The following is a 20,463-nucleotide window of genomic DNA, read 5'->3' on the forward strand; positions in this document are numbered from 1 at the left end:
CGCCCCATAACTTCGGTTCGGTGACCTCGGCCCGGAATGCCCCTCGGCTCGCCCCGGGCTCACGTCCCGATCCCGGCTTGAGTGGCCCGGGGTGGGTGACCTGAAGTTGTAGCCTCGCTGCTCTCGAGGCGGATAATTAGCCCAAGAAACACTATATTCATGTGAGTAACCTCTTGGCAGAAACAGTGTTATACTGTGTCTGAAAAAGTATCACTCCTAAGCTTGGCGGCTGCTACTTTCTCCAAAGGCTTTTAGGTATTTATTTGTTCGATACAGGGAAGGGGAAAGGGGAACTGAAGTTTCTGTTCGAGGTCGGATGTATCGCAGATCGCAGCAGATATGCACAAGTTTCCTCAGCTCGCCTTGTCTCGGTGATATCAGACCTGGTGAAATTATATGTAAAAGTAATTTTCTTTTGAGGTGTGATAAACGTGCAATAGGGGACAGTACACATCTCCCACTCCCGAGGCTAGGAGTTACACGCGGATTCTGGGAACGATTCGAAACCAAAGAAAAATCTATGCCGTGCTGCCGCCACGGCCAGTCAGTGCCTCTGTGGGTTTGATCTGCTTCTCTGTTCCATGTGTAGTTGGGAGACAGGCGGACAGGGCAGTACTGGAAAGGGAACATGCCCAGGGTGCTGCTGGAGGAGGTGTTGATGCTTTGCTCTTTTCTCCCAAGTCAGTTCCAACCCCGATCTCCCCACAAATAGGGCCCACGTCCAGTGGAACTATCTGGAACATCCATGCCAGCAACCTCCATTTTTACCTAATGTTTAAGAATCATATTGCACATCCTTCCATGATTAATTTTGATAATGATGAAGCTGGGGCGAAATTTCAAGTGTGCAATTACACTGGACCCATCTAATTTTTCTCTTAAGCTTCAATTTTACAGCATATATTATTTTCAATGGCTATTCGCGGCTAGTATGCCCTGCGCTGATGGTGCAAGTATGGCTGTTCTTATTTTTATGTTTTGTGATGGGACGTCTTGCGTTTATAAGCACTTTTAGGCAGCTTCGAGAAGAAAAACACCTTTTGTCTATGGTTGGTGTTAGTCAATCTCATATCCCACAATGATATTCTCTACCTTTTATAATGCTCATGGCTGCATTTTACAGCTCTAAAGTTTAATTGGAGTAGAATAAAACTATTAACATTTATGGCAAGCTTATCATGTGCTAGACACTCTACTAAGCATTTGTATACCTTGTATGTGTAAACTGCCCCAATTGGAATCAGCCTCTGCAACTTCCTAGCTGTGTTACCTCATGCAAGTTAGCTAACTTCTCTGTGCCTTACTTCCCTCATCTTTAAGTGGGGGTAATAATAGTATCCATCTAATGGGTGACTGTGAAGATTAAAAGAGTCAATATATAAACATGTAGGAAGTACTAGGTAAGTGCTGACAGTTATAATTAATTTGTTCTTTAATTCTCATTTGACATCTTAGAAAACTGGAGTGTAGAGAGCTTAACTTATCCGAGGTCACAGAGCTAGTAAGTGGCAAAATCAGCATTCATACACAGGCCGGGCTGACTCCAGGGCTTGGTAACTTCACCCATTGTAAGTAGATGAGTTTATTAATTGACTTCAAATAAAGTAAGTGTATTCAACTGATTCATGTTTAAAAACTGTTCAAACACCTGGAAATTAAACCAAATTATACTTCTTTTAAAAGACACAAAATCATTCATTCTGTAAATGAAAAATAATGGTTTTACTTGCATTACCTACCTAAGCAAGCCCTTCTGTGTGGTCTATCTACTTAAAACATAGTTTACAAACTGCCTTACTAAGAAATATTCTGTCTAGGCCAGTGTGGTCCCTGGCCGTGGCATCAAGGTAACCCCCACGGGGACAATCTTTTTTAGTGCGTTCATGGGTAATAAAGGTATATAAACACTTTTTTTTTTTTTTTGGTCACGCCGTGCGGCATGCAGGATCTTAGTTCCCCGACCAGGGATCGAACCTGTGCCCCCTGCATTGGGACCTCTTAGTCTTAACCACTGGACCACCAGGGAATTCCCTATAAACACTTTTTTGAATCCATTTGAATTTGCAGCTGGTAGTATTCCTTGAGTTGAGTGGAACAGGTTTATGTTCTGTGTTTTGTATTGCACATTGTACCTAAGTTTATCTTGAGGTTTTCAGAGATTCATCTTAGTTCAAGGGGTCCTGAATTTTGTGCACAACTCTCACATGAAGGAGAATGTTCTCTAGTCAAATAAATTTGGGGAATGTTAAAATAAAGTTTCTTTACTGTATAACCTGCCAGAGCTTTTACTGTACTTATGTGCTTTATGATTCTACAAGATTCCCAAACTTATTTGACCAAGGAAAAAGTTAGGGGCAAGTGTTCCAAGGATCACTTTTAGGGAAACTATTCCATTCATACAACCTGCGATTTTGTGGCTTTGATCTTAATCCCTCTCACTGAGCCTTGGCTTTTCTCTGCTGAGGCTCTTGATTCGTGCTCACAGGGCAGCTTCTCAGTCCCTTGATCACTGCAGTTGCCTTTCGCTGGGCCTGCACGCTGTCTCTGGTAGCGCATGCAGGTCCGGGGTTGTGTGCTGGCGTTTGTCCCAGGTTCATGCTGCTGATGCCCAGCATGTTGTCCTTCAGGTCACAGCAGCACACCACGCTGCCTTTCTTCTGAGAATATTTTGTAGTGACTCATAGGCCTTTTTGTAGTGATTCTTACTAACTCAGAGCATCCAATTTGTTTGCCCTCTATGCCAGTGGAATTATTTCCTTTTAATGTCGGTGTAACCAGTAAAATTTTGCTTTTCATTCAAAACAGATTTAAATGTCAGTGTGTCAACGTGTTAGTTGTTGCTAGGACCTATCTGTGAAGTTGAGGTGGTCCTAAAACCCTTAACATTTGGTTTCTACTTTGTGGGGGGGCACGTGTTTCTTTGGTACTCAAAATTCAGACTTTAATATATTTTATTTTGACATTAGTATTTACTGGGTTTTGTTTTTATCTCTCCTTTCCAAATTCTTGGGGAGAAAGAGAGGCAGAACAATTGTATCTGCTAAACGGAAAAAAAAATGGCTTTGAACAAAATAATGTACAGCTATATAACAGACCCAGAGAGTCACTCCCTGCCCATGCTCATGTGGCCTTTGCCTCCCCTCTCTACTCAGCATATGTATCCATCCACTCACAGGAACACTGTTTGACTAGTATTTGAGGCTTAGGGTGTCCAGTGCTGTATTATTCCTTCTGTTGAGGTGCTTATAACACTGGACTAGGGTTGGGGGGGCGGACAGGACTTGTGAAATAAGCAGAGCAAAATGCGAAGTGATTTATAATTAGCGGTCAAATCTGAGTTTTAGTTTAGACATAAATGCTACAGTATTCATAAGAGGCAGGAAGTTTTCATCACGAAGGCAGGCACCTGCCCTCTGCGGTAATAGTACTGACACAGACAGAGAGGCCCGGGGAGGAGCATTAGGCGAGTGGAAAGCGAGAGCGAGGATACGGCGCTAGACGTGATGAACCTGGTGTTGCGGGAAAGTTGGTCTCAAGTACAGCGGTAGTGGTGCTTGCTGGAAATGGTGACGGGGGGATGCACCGACTGAAGAAGAGGAAGAAGTCCACGATAACTCACAAGTTTTGAGTCCGCAGGATCAGGAGAGGCTGTGTTGCCACTGCGAGAAATCAGGATTTGGTTTAGGAGAAGGTGTTCCGCTTTAGGTGAGTTTGAAATGAGCGAGCCCTGCAAGGCAAAAGCTACGATGGGCTCAGAGTCAGGTCCACTCAGGGTGCAATGGGCGAGGCAAGTGTGATGCTCATAAATTATTCACTACAATCAGACCATTTCCTAAGTCTATAAAAGATATTTTCCACTTACCTTTTAGGGAAGGTAAACTAACAATGTTAAGGAAAAACAACAACAACAAATCAGACTCAGATTGTTGTTCTTGAAAAGAAGGCTTGGTTCAGCTCAATTAGTTCTTTCTGGCGTCATCCTGTGTTCTGGCATCTTGTTTCCTCTTGACAATCTCATTTTGAGGGTTTAACAACCTCCCAAGCTGTGCTGCAGTCCCTCTCTTACCTAAAGGCCGCCTAATGGGAATAGGAGGCCTCTGTTTTTTGGAGCAGATCCCCCAATGCCGTGTCTGCACTCTGCCCAACATAGACACCCAGTGAAAGCACGCTGCGACGCTGTAAGCTGGCTCCAAAAGGTTCATTCCTGTAAAATGCAGCTCAAGTTGTTGTGAGGCCGTGAATGAGACCCAGACCTGGGCGGAGGATCCTTATGGGGTCCGAGCTGAGTCTGCGTTATGGAGAGTTTGCCCAGAAGGTGTGCTTCCTTTACACCTCCCAAAGGGCAGATGGGCTTTTCTGACCTTCTGACTTGGGAAAACAGAATTTAAACCCACACGTCTATGGAAAAATGGGCTCCTATGACATCCTGAAGCATTATTAAAATGAAACAAGGACCTAGATGGGTGACTATCATTTGCTGTCTCTCAGCTCTGAATCATCATGATCCCCAGGGTCTGTTGCAACTGAAAAATTCCATGATGCGACCATAAGTATTTTCCCTAAAACGAAAACTCCCTTCTGGAAATGCCTAGCCATTATAAGTAACCTTTCTAAGCAAACTGATAAATAGGTCGTTTGCCCTTAAAACAAACTTCTAATTTCAATTTAGAAAGCCATGCACATTACATGATTTGACCTTCACAGTCTTACCTTTTAAAATGGAAACTGCTTGGAAGGGGCTTTTACCTGGAGAATATGGCATGCATGTGTCTGTTATACTGCTTTCCTGCCCAAATGAGTGTGCCCTTATGCGCACTCCTGTGCATATTCCGTTGCTCACTGCATTTTGTCAGATGCTGCTTGCTGAATGCAAAGACTGTGAGACCACTGCCCGGCTTCCTGTAGCGCTAGGCCTACATTTCCACGGAACCCCTCACCTAGCAGAGTTCTTGAGCGCTTCGCAGTCAGCAGCATCACCCAAGGTTCTGCCTGAGTGTCACTTCAGTGTCTGCCAGGGAGCTTCAGACGTCCTCAGTTCTGTTTAGGCTGTGCAAATAGACATAGATGAGGTTTGCTTCTAGTTGGTGGTTGCTAGTACCAGGTCACCTTGCTCATTGGTGAGTTCATTCCAACCCAAAAAGTCACACCTGTGTCCTGTGCGCGGGTGCTGCAGGCTTAGGTGGAGAAAAGCAGGGCTAGAATTGGAATCCAAAGCCCAGGATGGCAGGAGAGGATGTGGGGGCTCCACCCGATCACCTCTGGGTTCACCAAGAGGGTATCTACCGCGACGAACACCAGCGCACGTGGGTGGCCGTCCTGGAAGAGGTAACTGTTTACATTTTGTTTATTTCTTTCTTGATTTTTGCTTTCAAGCAACTTGGTTTCTAACCAGTCTCAATATCCTGAAGTCTTTGGTTTTATTTTTGATCGTTTCTTTCCATTAGGAGACGAGTTTCCTAAGGGCACGAGTTCAGCAAGTTCAGGTTCCTTTAGGTGACGCAGCCAGGCCAAGTCACCTTCTCACCTCCCAGCTACCTCTCATGTGGCAACTCTACCCCGAGGAGCGCTACATGGATAACAACTCTCGCTTGTGGCAGATCCAGCATCATTTAATGGTACACATGTTGCTTAATAATTTTTCATTGTACTGGGACTCTTATAACAGAGTACTCTATAAACTTTTCTTTTTCTGACAGGTCAGGGGAGTACAGGAGCTGTTGCTTAAGCTTTTGCCTGATGATTAATCTGGTATGTATTTCTTTTTCTCCCCTGTCCCCACCCCACCCCCCTTCTTCTTTTTCACCCTATTCGATTGTGGTGATTTTAATGATCTTTTTTTTCCAGGTGCTGGGATTCTAGGAAGATATGCCCCTCTGTTCTGTTCAGTATATGGCAATCACGTCATCCACCACTGCAGTGCACCCACCTGTGGGCCTGTGGGGAGGGAGTGGGTTGAAAAACTGCTCAAGAACACAGAAGTTTAGGAAGGGTCATGAAGAACACCGAAAGTGGAACTGCAGAGAAAGGGTTATGCAGGCAGAAAGCAAGTCAACAAAAGCACTTAGTTAGGATACGTAACTTGAAATTGACTCCTTTGGAAATTGCCATAGAACCGTTAATGGACATCATCAGCTGGAACTGGGATCTGATGAATCCCACAAAAGTCAGCACCTGCTACAGAACAGATGCCCTGATCACCAAGGACTTGGTACTGATTTAGAGAGAAGAGAGCAGCTCCTAGCAGCATCAACATCTATTTGTCGCTTATTTGCCCTGCAGCAATTCACCTGCCTTTCCTTCTCCCATCCTGTAAATATCCTAGGTTTTGCTCCAGTGTTTCCCATCCCAGTACTGACCTAACTTGGATCTACTAAGAACTTAGGGGGCTCTGAGGAAAAAAAAGGGGGGAGATCATTTGCATTAATGAAATTAGCTACAAAGGCTCCTGGGCCTTTTTCCTTTCTGAAATTGTGTCTTCAAATTTTTAGAAGTCGCTGATCAGAATCGTGGGCACTTAAATTTATTCTCTGGTTACAAATATTTTAAATAAGTTGGTTTCTGTAAGAACTCCAAAAAACGTTTTAGCTGCTTACCTAGCACCTTTCTCAGGAAGTAATAATAGCACCAAATATTGCTGATTCACTACCTGATAAAGAATTTCCTGAGTTAAAATACTCATAGCAGTTTGTATACATTAAAAGAAGGGTTTTACTTTTTTAAAAATCTTGGGAATAATAGCTATCACGTGTTGAGTCCTTACTGCCTTCCAGGCACTGTTCTATGCACTTTATATACTGTATCACGTTTAATCCTTCCATCAATGCTTTCAGGTAGGTATGATCCCTATTTTACACACAAGTAATAAGGAAAAAGGCTCAAGGAGTTAAATCATTTACCAAGAGTGGTTCTCTGAGTGACAGAGCCGGGCAGTGGGCCGACTTGTCAGGCTGCAGCGCCGGCTCCTCTAGCCCAACGTTGGTTTACAATAGTCAAGATGAGTTGAAGTCAGGGGGTCTTTTTCCCTATGTAAAGCTATTTATATCTTCCAAGCCAAATGGAATATTATAAAAATACAGTTAATTCATCCTATGAGCAGGAAGAATATTTTTTAGTGTAATTGTTTTCCAGCAATTGTAAGAGCATACTGCTTGTCTCAGAAGAAAATTCCATCGAGGGGCTTTAAAGTCTTTATGTATAAAAGACAAAATAAAAATCATTTTTCTTATTTTAGTTTTCTGGATATGCCGCAGAAGGATCCGTGCCAGAAACAAGCCTGTGAAATACAGAAATGTTTACAAGGTAGTATGTTAAATGCTTTTTTATATTTTTTGACTTTATCTGTGAACTAACAAGAGAACAATTGTTCTCTTTATCAGCAGACTATGTTAACTCCTCTCAGAATGTAATATTTCTGTTATTAACTTATCCTGAAGATTTTCCTCACAAGGATGGCAGAAAATAAAAAGTGGTGTGACCTAAGCTTGGGGTTTACAATCCTGGTCGTACACTTAGAATCACCTGGAGGGCTTCAAACACTTGCCTAGAGCAGTTAAATCAGACTCTCTGGGGGTGGGGTCTGGGCAGGAATCAGTCTAAAAAGCTAACCAGGTGATTTTAATGTGCAGCCAGAGTTGAGAATTACTAAGCTGAGCAAAGTCCTTTTTTAAAAAGACTAGTTTTAAATGGGTTGGTTAGACTGCACTGTGGCTGACAACTCACTTTTTAAAAGCAGTCAGGTTAGAAGGGGTGGGGGTGAAAATACATTTGGAATTCAAGCAACTAACTCTTAAAAGGCAAAAGTAAATTAGCTAAAGCATATTTGATGTAAGTGATTTGTCCATTTTGTTTTAAATAAGCCTATAAATTTGACCATATGCCAGAGGATTTTACTTTTTTAAATCAGCAAATGATTACTAGCAGAACAAACAGAAAAGGCTACAGGGCTATCTGAGTTTGAAAGCTGACTTTTTGGATAATTTTTTCCCATTACTAAAGTAATAGATAGAGATGGATGCCCATGAAAATACAGAAAGGGAGGATGGAAAAATGTTCAGAGTTCACCCAAAGACTCACCACCAAAGAAAACCCTTGTTTGTATATTTCCTTTGACTTTTAACTTTCATTCTTGGACTTTTCATTTTATGGTGTAAGCATTATTTTTTAAATGTTTTAATCTGAAATGTTAATGTATAATAATAGTACCATTTTATTCATCCTTTTCTTCCCTTCCTCCAAATTTAAGAAAAAGGAAGGGGAATTCCCTGGAGGTCCAGGGGTTAGGACTCAGCACTTTCACTTCCGTGGGCCCGGGTTCAATCCCTGGTCAGGGGACTAAGATCCCGCAAGGCTCGAAGCGTGGCACCCCCGCCAAAAAAAAAAAAAAGAATGTTCTTCCCAATTTCTTCTCCCAAATAAATTCTTACCTGATTCTATCTGATTCTTACCTGATTTGAATTAGCAACATACAGCTAAAGGAGAACACAAATCAAGTTAGAACTGGTTACACCCCCCTCACTACAATGTGGGTGGATTGAGAGCTAGAAGGGCTAAGAGTGAGCATTAAGTACTCCCTGGATGACAAGCTCAGTTGTAAGGGCTTTAAATAATATTAAGCTTTAATCCTTTCACCTATGAGGTAGATACTACTGTGACCCATTTTCATAGATAAGGAAATGAACACAGAAGCTATGTAACTTGTCTAGGGTCACAGAACTATTAAGGGGCACAGTGATGGTTTGAACCCGTTTGGTCTGGGTCCAAACCTGGACTTAGCCACCCAACCATACTCTCTTTCTAATCAGAATTGTCTTTCCTATCCCAGGCTAACTCCCATGCACCCCATTTTAGTACTGGGGGACTCATCACCTGCAGTTGACCTAGGACCTTTAGGTCAAGTCCTCCTTGACTTAGGGTCTGTGTATAGCAGAGATCTGCAAATGTTTTATGTAAAGGACCAAACAGGAAATATTTTAGGGTTTGGAAGTCAGGAGATCTTTGGTCTGTGTGTGTGTGTGTGTGTGTGTGTGTGTGTGTGTGTGTGTTTGTGTTTCCAACCTTTTGCAAAACCCATTCTTAGCTCAGCTGTAAAAAAAGAGTGGAATTCAACCCTGAGGCTGCAGTTTGCCAACCCCTAATGCACAGACTTCGTAAGGAAGGTCCAGCAGCCACCTTAAACTGAGTGCAAAATAATGTGCATGGTTCCTGCATTTCTGTAATTCACCAAATCAACAAAAGGGATTAGTGACCAAACACACACACACACACACACACACACAAAAGAGAGGAGGTTAAAAACCACTGCCCTGGAAAAAGGCATGTAAGTAATCAGCGTTAAAGAAAAGGAAATTATATGTAAAAATACCTTTCGACCACTTTGTACATCATACTTCCTTATTAACCTGTTGATGGGTCTCTAAATCAGAAAGAATTCAGTGGACTTGGGTACATCCTCTTTCCTCCAGGTCTGTAGATACAATAAAGTGAAAAGGTCTGGGAAGCTCAGATCTAAACCTCCCTGTGCCCTAGTCCTATGAGGTCATGACTAGGGTCTGTCTATCTGTCTTTCAGCCAACAACTACATGGAATCTAAGTGTCAGGCTGTCATCCAAGAACTGCGTAAGTGTTGTGCTCGATATCCCAAGGGAAGATCTCTCGTCTGTTCAGGATTTGAGAAAGAAGAAGAAAAGCTGACGCTGAAGCCCACATGACAGTAAAGTTCTGCTGAGAAGCAAACTGCTGCCCCACATTTCCACCACGCGGGTTTTATCTATCCTCCTGACTCTTTCTTCAGGCCAGGTAGCAGCAAATATCAAATGAAAAAGTCAACTATAAAAGTTAATATGCCATCTATGCAGAACAAATATAAATATATTAAACAAATAAGTAGAATGTGATAAAACTGAGCTGCTAAAATAAACCTTTTAAGTGAAAATTTTTGGTTTGGTATATGTGATATGTTGACTTATTGTTACCGAAGTCAGATTTGGCTGCTTGCCACTCAGAAGCCAATAATGGAGAGGCAAGTGTCAGTGGAAAAGGTGCTTCAGAAAACCCGGCAATCTGGGGAGAAGGTGGGTTTGTATCCAGAGACCAACCCCAAAGATTCTGCTCAGCTATGACAGTTTTTTGGGGTTTTTTTAAAATTTATTTATTTTTGGCTGTGTTGCGGCGAGCGGGGGCTACTCCTCGTTGCGGTGCGTGGGCCTCTCATTGTGGTGGCTTCTCGTTGCAGAGCACGGGCTCTAGAGCACAGGCTCAGCAGTTGTGGCACACAGGCTTAGTTGCTCCGTGGCATGTGGGATCTTCCCTGACCAGGGCTCAAACCTGTGTCCCCTGCATTGGCAGGCGGATTCTTAACCACTGCCCCACCAGGGAAGCTCCACCATGACAGTTTTTAAAGGGAAAAAGGGGGTAAGAATCTTAGTGAATCATCAAGGAAGGAGGTTGGATTCTGCATCATTCTCCTTTGCATACAGACTGGCTGACTTTCTTCAGATGTTTTCTTGCCCGTGTGATCTGCGTGCAGGATTGCTTAGGGGGGCTATTGGGGGTAGAGCGCTAACTACTTCTATCTAGGAAAAGAATCAACAGGTTAGACAAGGCATGGTGTGCATTCAGGAGAGTATAAGTCAGGAGTTAGGTTAAACTGCCTGGTGATCTCATTCCTATAACTAGGTTCTTTTAAGGTTACAGGGGAACAGAAATGGGCAAACAGGAAAGGGGTAAAAGAGCTGCTTTCATTATAACAAAATATATGTTTGGTTTTTGTCTCCATTCCTGGCACTGTGGTCCTAAAACCCTTGGAATTTCCTAAGTGTTAAGTGCAATTTAAGTGTCTTCTGTTATGTTAATGAGACTTTTGAAAGCCCCTAGGTAACCTTAGGATGGGGGCTGGTTGCCAGGGGAACCACCTTGCAGGGTTAGAGGGTTAGAACTTTCAGTTCCCACCCCCATCATGACCTCTGGGGAGGGGAGAAGGGGGAGAGGCTGGAGAAGATTGAGTTCAGTCACCAACGGCCAGTGATTTAATCAATTGTGACTTGTCAAAGGATCACAGAAAAATAACAGAAAGCCAATGAATCATCAAAGTAGTAATTAGTGAAAGTTTATTGTGCACACACCAAAGAGACAGTTTGTGAACACAGAGCACTCAGACCAACACGTGGAATGAGGCTGAGGGGTGTACTGTTAAAAAACAGCTTACACAGCATGAGGGAAGTGACTGTTTATTCTTCACAGTGATTGGTTACAATATTAGAATTTTCTTAAATGGTAAGGAATTGGTCAGTGGTTAACCTCATATCAGCCTTAGGAAACAGTTTAGCTTATGCTTTCCAGAAGCATAAGCAAGAAATGACCCAGGTCAGGTTAGTCTCCTAAAATAAGCTAAATTAAGCCTTGCTTGTGTGACTAAACTGATTTTGTCTGTTAATGGAGTTTTCAAGGCTGGTCTCAGTTTTTTATTTTTTATTTTTTTTAATTTTATTGGAGTATAGTTCATTTACATTGTTAATTACTGCTGTACAGCAAAGTGATTCAGTTATACATGTATATATTCTTTTTCATATTCTTTTCATTATGGTTTATCACAGGATATTGAATATAGTTCCCTGTGCTATACAGTAGGTAGGGCCTTGTTGTTTATCCATTCTATATATAATAGTTTGCATCTACTAATCCCAAACTCCCAATCCTTCCTTCCCCCACTTCTCCTCCCCCTTGGCAACCACAAGTCTGTTCTCTATGTCTGTGAGTCTGTTTCTGTTTTGTAGATATGTTCATTTGTGTCATATTTTAGATTCCACATATAAGTGATATGGTATTTGTCTTTCTCTTTCTGACTTACTTTTCACTTAGTATGATAATCTCTAGATCCATCCATGTTGCTGCAAATGACAAAATTTCCTTCTTTTATATGGCTGAGTAGTATTCTGTTACATATATGTACCACATCTTTATCCATTCATCTGTCAATGGACATTTAGGTTGCTCCCATGTCTTGGCTATTGTAAACAGTGCTGCTATGAACATAGGGGTGCATGTATCTTTTTGAATTAGAGTTTTCTCCGGATATATGCCCAGGAGTGGGATTGCTGGATCATATGGTAGCTCTATTTTTAGTTTTTTTGAGGAACCTCCATACTGGTTGCACCAATTTACATTCCCACCAACAGTGTAGGAGGGTTCCCTTTTCTCCACACCCTCTCCAGCATTTGTTATTTGTAGCCTTTTTTTATTTTTGGCTGCACTTTGCAGCTTGCAGGGTGTTAGTTCCCCAACCAGGGATCAAACCTATGCCCTCGGCAGTGAAAGCTCGGAGTCCTAACCACTGGACCGCCGGGGATTTCCCTGTTATTTGTAGACTTTTTAATGATGGTCATTCTGACCAGTGTGAGCTGGTACCTCATTGTAGTTTTGATTTGCATTTTTCTAATAATTAGTGGTGTTGAGCATCTTTTCATGTGCCTATTGGCCATTTGTATGTCTTCTTTGGAGAAATGTCTATTTAGATCTTCTGTCCATTTTTTGATTGGGTTGGTTTTTTTTGTTATTGAGTTGTATGAGCTGTTTGTATATTTTGGAAATTAAGCCCTTGTCAGTCGCATCATGTGCAAATATTTTTCCCAGTCCAAGGTTGTGTTTCATTTTGTTTATGGTTTCCTTTGCTGTACAAAAGCTTATAAGTTTGATTAGGTCCCATTTGTTTATTTTTGCTTTTATTTCTATTGCCTTGGGAGACTAACCTAAGAAAACTTTGGTACAATTTATGTCAGAGAATATTTTGCCTATGATCTCTTCTAGGAGTTTTATGATATCATGTCTTATGTTTAAGTCTTTAAGCCATTTTGACTTTATTTTTGTGTATGGTGTGAAGGTGTGTTCTAACTACATTCATTTACATGCAGCTGTCCAACTTTCCCAAAACCACTTGCTGAAGAGACTGTCTTTTTCCCATTGTATATTCTTGCCTCCTTTGTCAAAGATTAATTGACTGTAGGTATGTTGGTTCATTTATGGGGTCTCTGTTCTGTTCCGTTGATCCATATGTCTGTTTTGTGCCAATACCACACTGTGTTGATTACTGTAGCTTTGTAGTATTGTCTGAAGTCTGGAGGGTTATGCCTCCTGCTTTGTTCTTTTTCCTCAGGATTGCTTTGACAATTCTGGGTCTTTTGTGCTTCCATATAAATTTTAGGATTATTTGTTCTAGTTCTGTGAAAAATGTAATGGGCAATTTGATAGGGATCGTGTTAAATCTATAGATTGCTTCGGGTAGTATGGCCACTTTAACAATATTAATTCTTCCCATCCAAGAGTATGGGATATCTTTCCATTTCTTTGAATCACCTTCAATTTCTTTTATTAATGTTTTGTAGTTCTCAGCATACGTCTTTCACTTCCTTGGTCAGGTTTATTCCTAAGTATTGTTTTTTGATGTAATTTTTAAATGGATTGTTTGTTTACATTCCCTTTCTGATATTTCATTGTTAGTGTTAAGAAATGCAGTCAATTTCTTTTTTTTTTCCCGCTCCCTCCTCTGCCCCTCTGCCCCTGCAACCAATTTCTGTATGTTAATCTTTTTTTTTTTTTTTTTTTTTGGTGGTATGTGGGCCTCTCACTGCCGTGGCCTCTCCCACTGCGGAGCACAGGCTCCGGACGCGCAGGCCCAGCAGCCATGGCCCACGGGCCCAGCAGCTCCGTGGCATGTGGGATCCTCCCGAACTAGGGCACAAACCCGTGTCCCCTGCACCAGCAGGCGGACTCCCAACCACTGAGCCACCAGGGAAGCCCCTCTGTATGTTAATCTTGTATCCTGCTACCTTGCTGAATTCATTGGTTAGTTCTAGTAGTTTTTGTGTGGAGTCTTTAGGGTTTTCTATATATGGTATCACATAATCTGCATATAATGACAGTTTTACCTCTTCCCTACCAATTTGAATAACTTCTATTTATTTTTTTCTTGTCTGGTTGCTGTGGCTAGGATTTCCAATACTATGTTGAAGAGAAGTGAGAGTGGGCTTCCTTGTCTTGTTCCAGATTTTAATGGGAAGGCTTTCAGCTTTTCACCATTGAGTATTGGATTGGCTGTGGGTTTGTCATAAATAGCTTTTCTTATGTTGAGATATGTTCCCTCTATACCCACTTTGGTAAGAGTTTTAATCATGAATGGATGTAGAATTTTATTGCATGTTTTTTTCTGCATCTATTGAGATGATTATGGGTTTTTTTTCTTTTGTTGATGTGGTGTATCACATTGATTGATTTGCACATATCAGACCATCCTTGTGACTGGGATGAATCCAACTTAGTCGTGGTGTATGGTCTTTTTTATGTGTTGTTGGATTCGGTTTGCTAATATTCTGTTGAGAATTTTTGCATCTATATTCGTCAAAGATATTGGTCTGTAATTTCCTTTTTTGGTAGTGTCTGTCTAGTTTCAGTATCAGGGTAATGGTGGCTTCATAGAATGTCTTTGGGTGTGTTCCTTCCTCTTCAGTCTTTTGGAAGAATTTGAAAAGGATCAGTATAAGTTCTTCTTTGTATGTTTTGTAGAATTTGCCTGTGAAGCCATCTGGCCCTGGACTTCTGTTTGTAGGGAGTTGGGATTTTTGTTTGTTTTATTACAGATTCTATTTCACTTCTAGTGATTGGTCTGTTCAAGTTATCTGTTTCTTCTTGATTCCATTTTTTGGGGCTGTATGTTTCTAGAAAATTGTCCATTTCTTCTGGGTTGTCGAATTTGTTGGCATATAATTGTTCATAGTATACTCTTATGGTTTTTTGTATTTCTGAGTTATGAGTTGTGATTTCTCCTCTTTCATTTCTTATTTTGTTTGAGTCTTCTCTCTTTTCTTCTTGGTGAGCCTGGCCAGAGGTTTGTCAATTTTCTTTACCTTTTCAAAGAACCAGCTCTTGGTTTTATTGATTTCTTCTATTGTTTTTTAAATCTGTTTTATGCATTTCCTCTCTGATCTTTAGTAAATCCTTCCTTCTGCTGACTTCAGGTTTTGTTTATTCTTTTTCTGATTCTTTTAGGTTGTGGGTTAGGTTATTTGAGATTTTTCTTGTTTCTTAAAGAAGGCCTGTATTGCTGTGAACTTCCCCCTAAGAACTGCTTTTGCTGCATCCCATAGATTTTGTATGGTTGTGTTTTCATAGTCATTTGCCTCAAGGTATTTTTTAATTTCTTCTTTCATTGTTGACCCATTGGTTTTTTAGTAGCATGTTGTTTAGTCTCCATGTAATTGTTTTTTTCTCGTTTTCTTTTTCTGTGGTTGATTTCTAGTTTCATGCTGTTGTGGTCAGAAAAGACACTTGAAATAATTTCTATATTCTTAAATTTGTTGAGGCTTGTTTTGTGCCCTAGTATGTAGTCAATCCTAGAGAATGTTCCATGTGCACTTGAAAAGAATGTGTAGTCTGCTTTTTTTTGGATGTAATGTCCTGAAAATATCAATTAAGTCTGTTCTGTTGTATCATTTAGGATCTCTCTTGCCTTATTGATTTTTCTGTCTCAAAGATCTGTCCACTGACGTGAGTGGGGTGTTAAAGTCTCCTACTATTATTGTATTCCCATCAATTTCTCCCTTTATGTCTGTTAGTATTTGCTTTATGTATCTGGGTGCTCCTATATTGGGTGCATATATGTTAACAAGTGTAATATCCTGTTCTTCTGTTGATCCTTTTATAATTATATAGTGTCTTTCCTTATCTTTCATCGTGGGCTTTTGGGTGATCCTATATTGGGTGCATATATGAGTTTTTTATTTTAACACTGTGTAATGAAGCCTCCATAAAAACCCAAAAGGATGGGGTCCAGAGAGCTTCCGGTTTGGTGAACCAGAATGCATCCACATGTCAGGAGTGGATACACTCCAGTTCCATGGGGACAGAAGCTCCTGTGTGTCAGACCCTGCTGGACCTCACCCTGTGTACTTCTTCATCTGGCTGTTGTCCATCTATATCCTTTATAATATCCTATATAATAAACTGGTAAACACTTAAGTGAATGTTCCTCTGAGTTATATGAGCTGCACTAGTAAATCAGTTGAACCCAAGGCGGTGTCACTGGGAAACTCAGATTTAAAGCCAGTTGGTCAGAAGCACAGGTAACAACCTGGACTTGGAATAGGTGTCTGAACAAGTGGGTGCTTTTTTTTTTTTTGTAAAATTCAGCCTTTCCTAAAATTGCCACTTTTGGATGATTTCTGTATTAACCAACTTTACCCACACAACAAACCACCTCACATCTCAGTGACTTGCAGAAACAAACAGTAATTTCTTTTTTAAAAAATATTTATTTACTTATTTGGCTGCATCAAGTCTTAGTTGCAGCATGAGGGATCTTCGTTGCAGCACGCAGGCTCTAGAGCGCACAAGGTCAGTAGTTGAGGCACGCGGGCTCTCTAGATGTGGCGCATGAGCTCTGGAGCATGCAGGCTCAGTAGTTGCAGCACACGGTCTTAGTTCCCCCAGGGATCGAATCTGCATCCCTTGCATTGGACGGCGGGTTCTTAACCACTGGACCACCAGGGAAGTCCCAAGTGGGTGCAGTCTTGTGGGACTGAGCCCTTCACCTGTGTGACCCAGTCAGTGTCCAATAATTTGGAGCAAAGTGTCCTTCCAGATGGCAGTAAGAATATTTCTTTCCACTTTTGCATCCCCCACCATAGTGCCTAGCCCAGAAGCCACTTAATATTTGTTCAGTGAGTGGCAGGAAAGGCAGAGAAATGATTCTTGGAATGTTTAATGACTCTTAATTTATCATCAGGAGAGAACTGGGGAAAAAAATTCTTTGGAAGTTAGGCAGCAACAGAACTAGAATTCTTAAGTGGTTTATCTACACTTTATAGCCTCATAATCAAAACCTATTCCAGTGGATCCTGATGGTGCTAACACAAGGCTGCTGAAGCTGTGTAACTTCACATAGTGGTTGGGGGGGGCAGTATCGAAGGGGCCATTTAGTTTCCTCAAATAGGTGCTAGAACCACCATCACTCTACCCTCCCCCGCAAATAAAGAAAAAAGATGACTTCTTAAGCAAGAGCTGAAACAAATTCTGATGGGTCCTTGTCTTAGTCCATTCGGCTTGCTATAACAAAAAGATCATAGACCAGGTGGCTTGAACAACAGACATTTATTTCTCAAAGTTCTGGAGGCAGCAAGTCCGAGAGTAAGGTACTGGCAGATTCAGTGTCTGGTGAGGGCTCTCTTCCTGGTTCATAGGTGGGTGTCTTCTTGCCATGTCCTCACATGGAGGAAGGGACAAGGGAGCTCTCTGGGGTCTATTTTATGAGGGCACTAATCCCATTCACGAAGAGATTAGTGCCCTCATAAAATAGACTCATGACTTCATCACCTCCAAAGACCCCACCTCCAAATACCATCATCTTAGGGGTTAGGATTCCAACATGAAATTTGAGGAACCACATTCAATCCATAACAGGGAGGATCTGTCCTTCCCTCTGCCAGCATATGCTAGAGAGAAGCTACATTGCTGTGAACAAACTGAGACAGTTCCTGATATTCAAATACCATTACTGTTGTGAGACCAAGTGTTCTTTAAAGCAGCATTTCTAGGAATTGCTGTAACAGGTGGGAAAAAGGCTTGCCTGGTAAGGTAAGTTTGGGAATGCTAGGTTACACAGAAGTAAACAAGTTTCTTTCCTGTAAGACTTCAAAGCTTTTCATATGCTCATGTGAAGTATGATTCTTTGGAAATGACTACTGTATGCAATACTTGCCAACTTGTACCAGCAAACCCGTTTTGCAGATAGTCTCTCTCGAGAGGGGAACATTCTCCAGAGACTTGGAGAAACGCTGCCTTAAGAGATGTTTGGTCCACAAACTAGGGAAAGAGTGCTATATTCTCATAAAATCATTTGAAGTCTTGTGTTAATAGTAGAACAATTTAAAGAAACATTTTATAACTATATTTGCATCATATACAAATCTAAATTACATTTAAAAGTATCAATTGATAGTGGTGTTGGATTCACATTAGCAATCACTACATGATCAAAGCGACTGCTCTCCTGTGCTTTATGACAAAATTATTTTTATTGAGTTAACTACTCAAGTTTCAGACTTTTAATTTTTTCCACAAGTATGCTCCTTTCTTTAGGGCTCCTAAAGCTTCAGACAATTATTCCTTCCTATCTTTAAACTCAGTACTGTCTCAGTTTCATTCAACATCTATTAGCAGACATTGATTTCAATCTTATTCTTCTTAGCTATTACTATGACATACAGGGAAATAAGAGACATCAAAGAAGCTTAACATTTACCAACTGTTTTTTATTTATTAGAGACCATGATTAGCACTGAATCTCAGTCTTCAGGGAAGAGCTGGGAAGGTGAGAAATATGATCTCATCCTCCATTTAGAGACTTCTTAAAAGCCTGTTGTAAGTGGGCTCTGAGTGATGCCAAGTTTCATCACTTGGTTAACTAATGACTGAGACAGACCTCTCCACTGGAAAGGTAGTTTTCCCTTGGTCATGGGGGGTCATTTGTGGGGTGGTATGTTGGCACCATATGAACACTCCATTACCCCACAACCTTCTGTCCAAGAGCTTTACATCCACTGATGACAGAAGGCCCTAGTCAGCCATCATGCTTCTCATGCATCCACTCCACACAATTCCTATAACATTTCATAAACTAATATTATAGTCTGTTCAGTATTTGGAAGGCATCTGAAATTGTATGGCACTTAATTTAAAAGGTATTAGAGGCCTGTTCAGCAGAACTGTAACGTTATTACACCAGCTTCCAAGTCTGTAGTTCAGTGGTTCCCAACTTCAGATGCTCCTCAAACAGCTGAGGCTGCCCCGTCGCTACCAGTGCAACCAGAGTCTCCAGGACAGCAGCCAGGCAAGCAAGGATGCGAACCACTGCTCTCAATCACCATAATGGCATTTTTTACCATTTCAAATACAGGACGGTAGTTTTGGTGTTTCAGTAAGCTGACTTTACAGTTTTCTAAAAACGTGAAGAAAGTGCAACACTCAATTGTCGCTAGAAAAATAGTGCTCTTGAAATTCATGATTCCTTAAGTATCAAATATCAGACATAAGCCACACTGTATGATTTCTGGGAAATCAGGTCCAGAATAAGCTATGTTTTCTGCCCAGTTCTCCAAGAGATCACACTACTATTGTGTAAGTGATTAAGAAGCCAGAACCATGACAAAGAAATGAAGCTGGTAAGCTGGTGGAGGGAGCAGAGAGGGCAGCAGTCTAATTTTGCCTGCAGGGTCCAAAACGGGCCGTAAGTAAATTTCCCTGAGAGAAGAAACTAGTGTTTCATCGTGAAACATTAATGATTCTCAGATATCTAAAATCTATCCCTACACCATTTTTTTCAATCAGAAACTTATTACATCTCCCAAACGACACAAAAGTAGAGGTTTCAAATAAGAGCGCAACCATTAGTCATGTCCATCTTTCCGGCAAAAGTCAAACAAAAGGATGATGGAGAGAACATTGTCACAGTAGTTAAGCATTTCAAAACCATGAGCACCCAGCCCAAGAGTATGTTAGCTAGAATTATGTAAGATTCACTCCTTTAGTCATGTCCTGTGTTCTGCCAGGTCCAGTAGGGGGGGAATGTCAGCCTGTTAATGAGTGTCCTGAGGCTGAGGGGCGGAAGCATAGAAGTGGCCCGGATGGGCAGCGGGAGGAAAGTCAATGAGAGTGACACTCATGACAATGGGGCCACTCAGGCGGAGGTATCCCCAAGCTCAAACCGTGTTAGCAGTGAGGATACAGAGCCTTAGCAAGACTGAAGACATGGGAGTCTATTTGTCGGCCCTGATCCCTCTCCCCCTCCTTTGCTTATCGCTCCCCATCCCACCTGGTCCATCACAAGGAGGGACGCTGGGTTAAAGGGTGGTCCAGAGTGGCAGGGATGCCAGGAGGGGACAGAAGGAGCACGTGGGGGCTCTGGGGTGAGCAGCGAAAAGGGAGAAGACCCTCACAGGCACTCCAGCCACCCGCTGTCAAGAGGTTCTCCGGTCCAGGCCCAAATACAGGTAGGGAAGCCCCGAACAAGGGGAGCAAAAACCCAAACACGGTCAAAGTGACGACTGAAAACGCTTAATCCCTCTGTCAGTCAAAGAAAATCTGCCATCTCTTCAGCCCCCATCACTAAGGAGGCACAGTATGTTACTGGATTCTGGGTACTGGAGAAAAATGCATCACGAAACAGGCCTTGCCAGTCACATGGAAACAGAGTATCCATGGGTGAAGTTGCCTGGTCCTGGTGTCTCAGTTTTGCGCGAAAGGGTGGCAGCTGTTCTTTGGGGGGAAACCTCTCACTTCACCACCTGAAGCAAAGCTGCTGACAACAGGGCCTCCATTTAGAGGCTCCCCTAACCGCCTGAGGGAGCTCTCCTAAATGCCACCAGTGAGGAGCACCCACTCTGCCCGGCCACCCGTGGTGGCCCCACTCAGCGGGCAGAA

General features: G+C 41.9%; 2 protein-coding genes across 5 annotated transcripts; both read left to right on the forward strand.

Annotated features, from left to right (window-relative positions):
- The first annotated feature begins 73 nt into the window (after positions 1–73).
- Positions 74–9,931, forward strand: CMC4 (C-X9-C motif containing 4). 3 transcript variants are annotated; one of them, XM_060087750.1, is made up of 3 exons: positions 74–161; positions 7,232–7,299; positions 9,568–9,931. In XM_060087750.1, exons 2-3 carry the CDS (start codon positions 7,242–7,244, stop codon positions 9,705–9,707), a joined length of 198 nt encoding a protein of 65 aa, XP_059943733.1. In that variant the 5' UTR covers positions 74–161; positions 7,232–7,241; the 3' UTR covers positions 9,708–9,931. The 3 variants fall into 3 exon arrangements, with proteins under 3 accessions (XP_059943733.1, XP_059943735.1, XP_059943734.1); XM_060087752.1 differs by lacking the exon at positions 74–161 and adding an exon at positions 6,138–6,208; XM_060087751.1 differs by lacking the exon at positions 74–161 and adding an exon at positions 6,224–6,309.
- MTCP1 (mature T cell proliferation 1) lies at positions 83–7,265 on the forward strand. 2 transcript variants are annotated; one of them, XM_060087749.1, is made up of 5 exons: positions 83–161; positions 5,174–5,325; positions 5,445–5,615; positions 5,697–5,748; positions 7,232–7,265. In XM_060087749.1, exons 2-4 carry the CDS (start codon positions 5,221–5,223, stop codon positions 5,742–5,744), a joined length of 324 nt encoding a protein of 107 aa, XP_059943732.1. In that variant the 5' UTR covers positions 83–161; positions 5,174–5,220; the 3' UTR covers positions 5,745–5,748; positions 7,232–7,265. The 2 variants fall into 2 exon arrangements, with proteins under 2 accessions (XP_059943732.1, XP_059943731.1); XM_060087748.1 differs by lacking the exon at positions 7,232–7,265 and adding an exon at positions 5,845–5,928.
- Positions 9,932–20,463: the final 10,532 nt, after the last annotated feature.

Source organism: Mesoplodon densirostris, chromosome X (assembly GCF_025265405.1).
Source record: "Mesoplodon densirostris isolate mMesDen1 chromosome X, mMesDen1 primary haplotype, whole genome shotgun sequence".
Classification (NCBI taxonomy): Eukaryota; Metazoa; Chordata; class Mammalia; order Artiodactyla; family Ziphiidae; genus Mesoplodon; species Mesoplodon densirostris.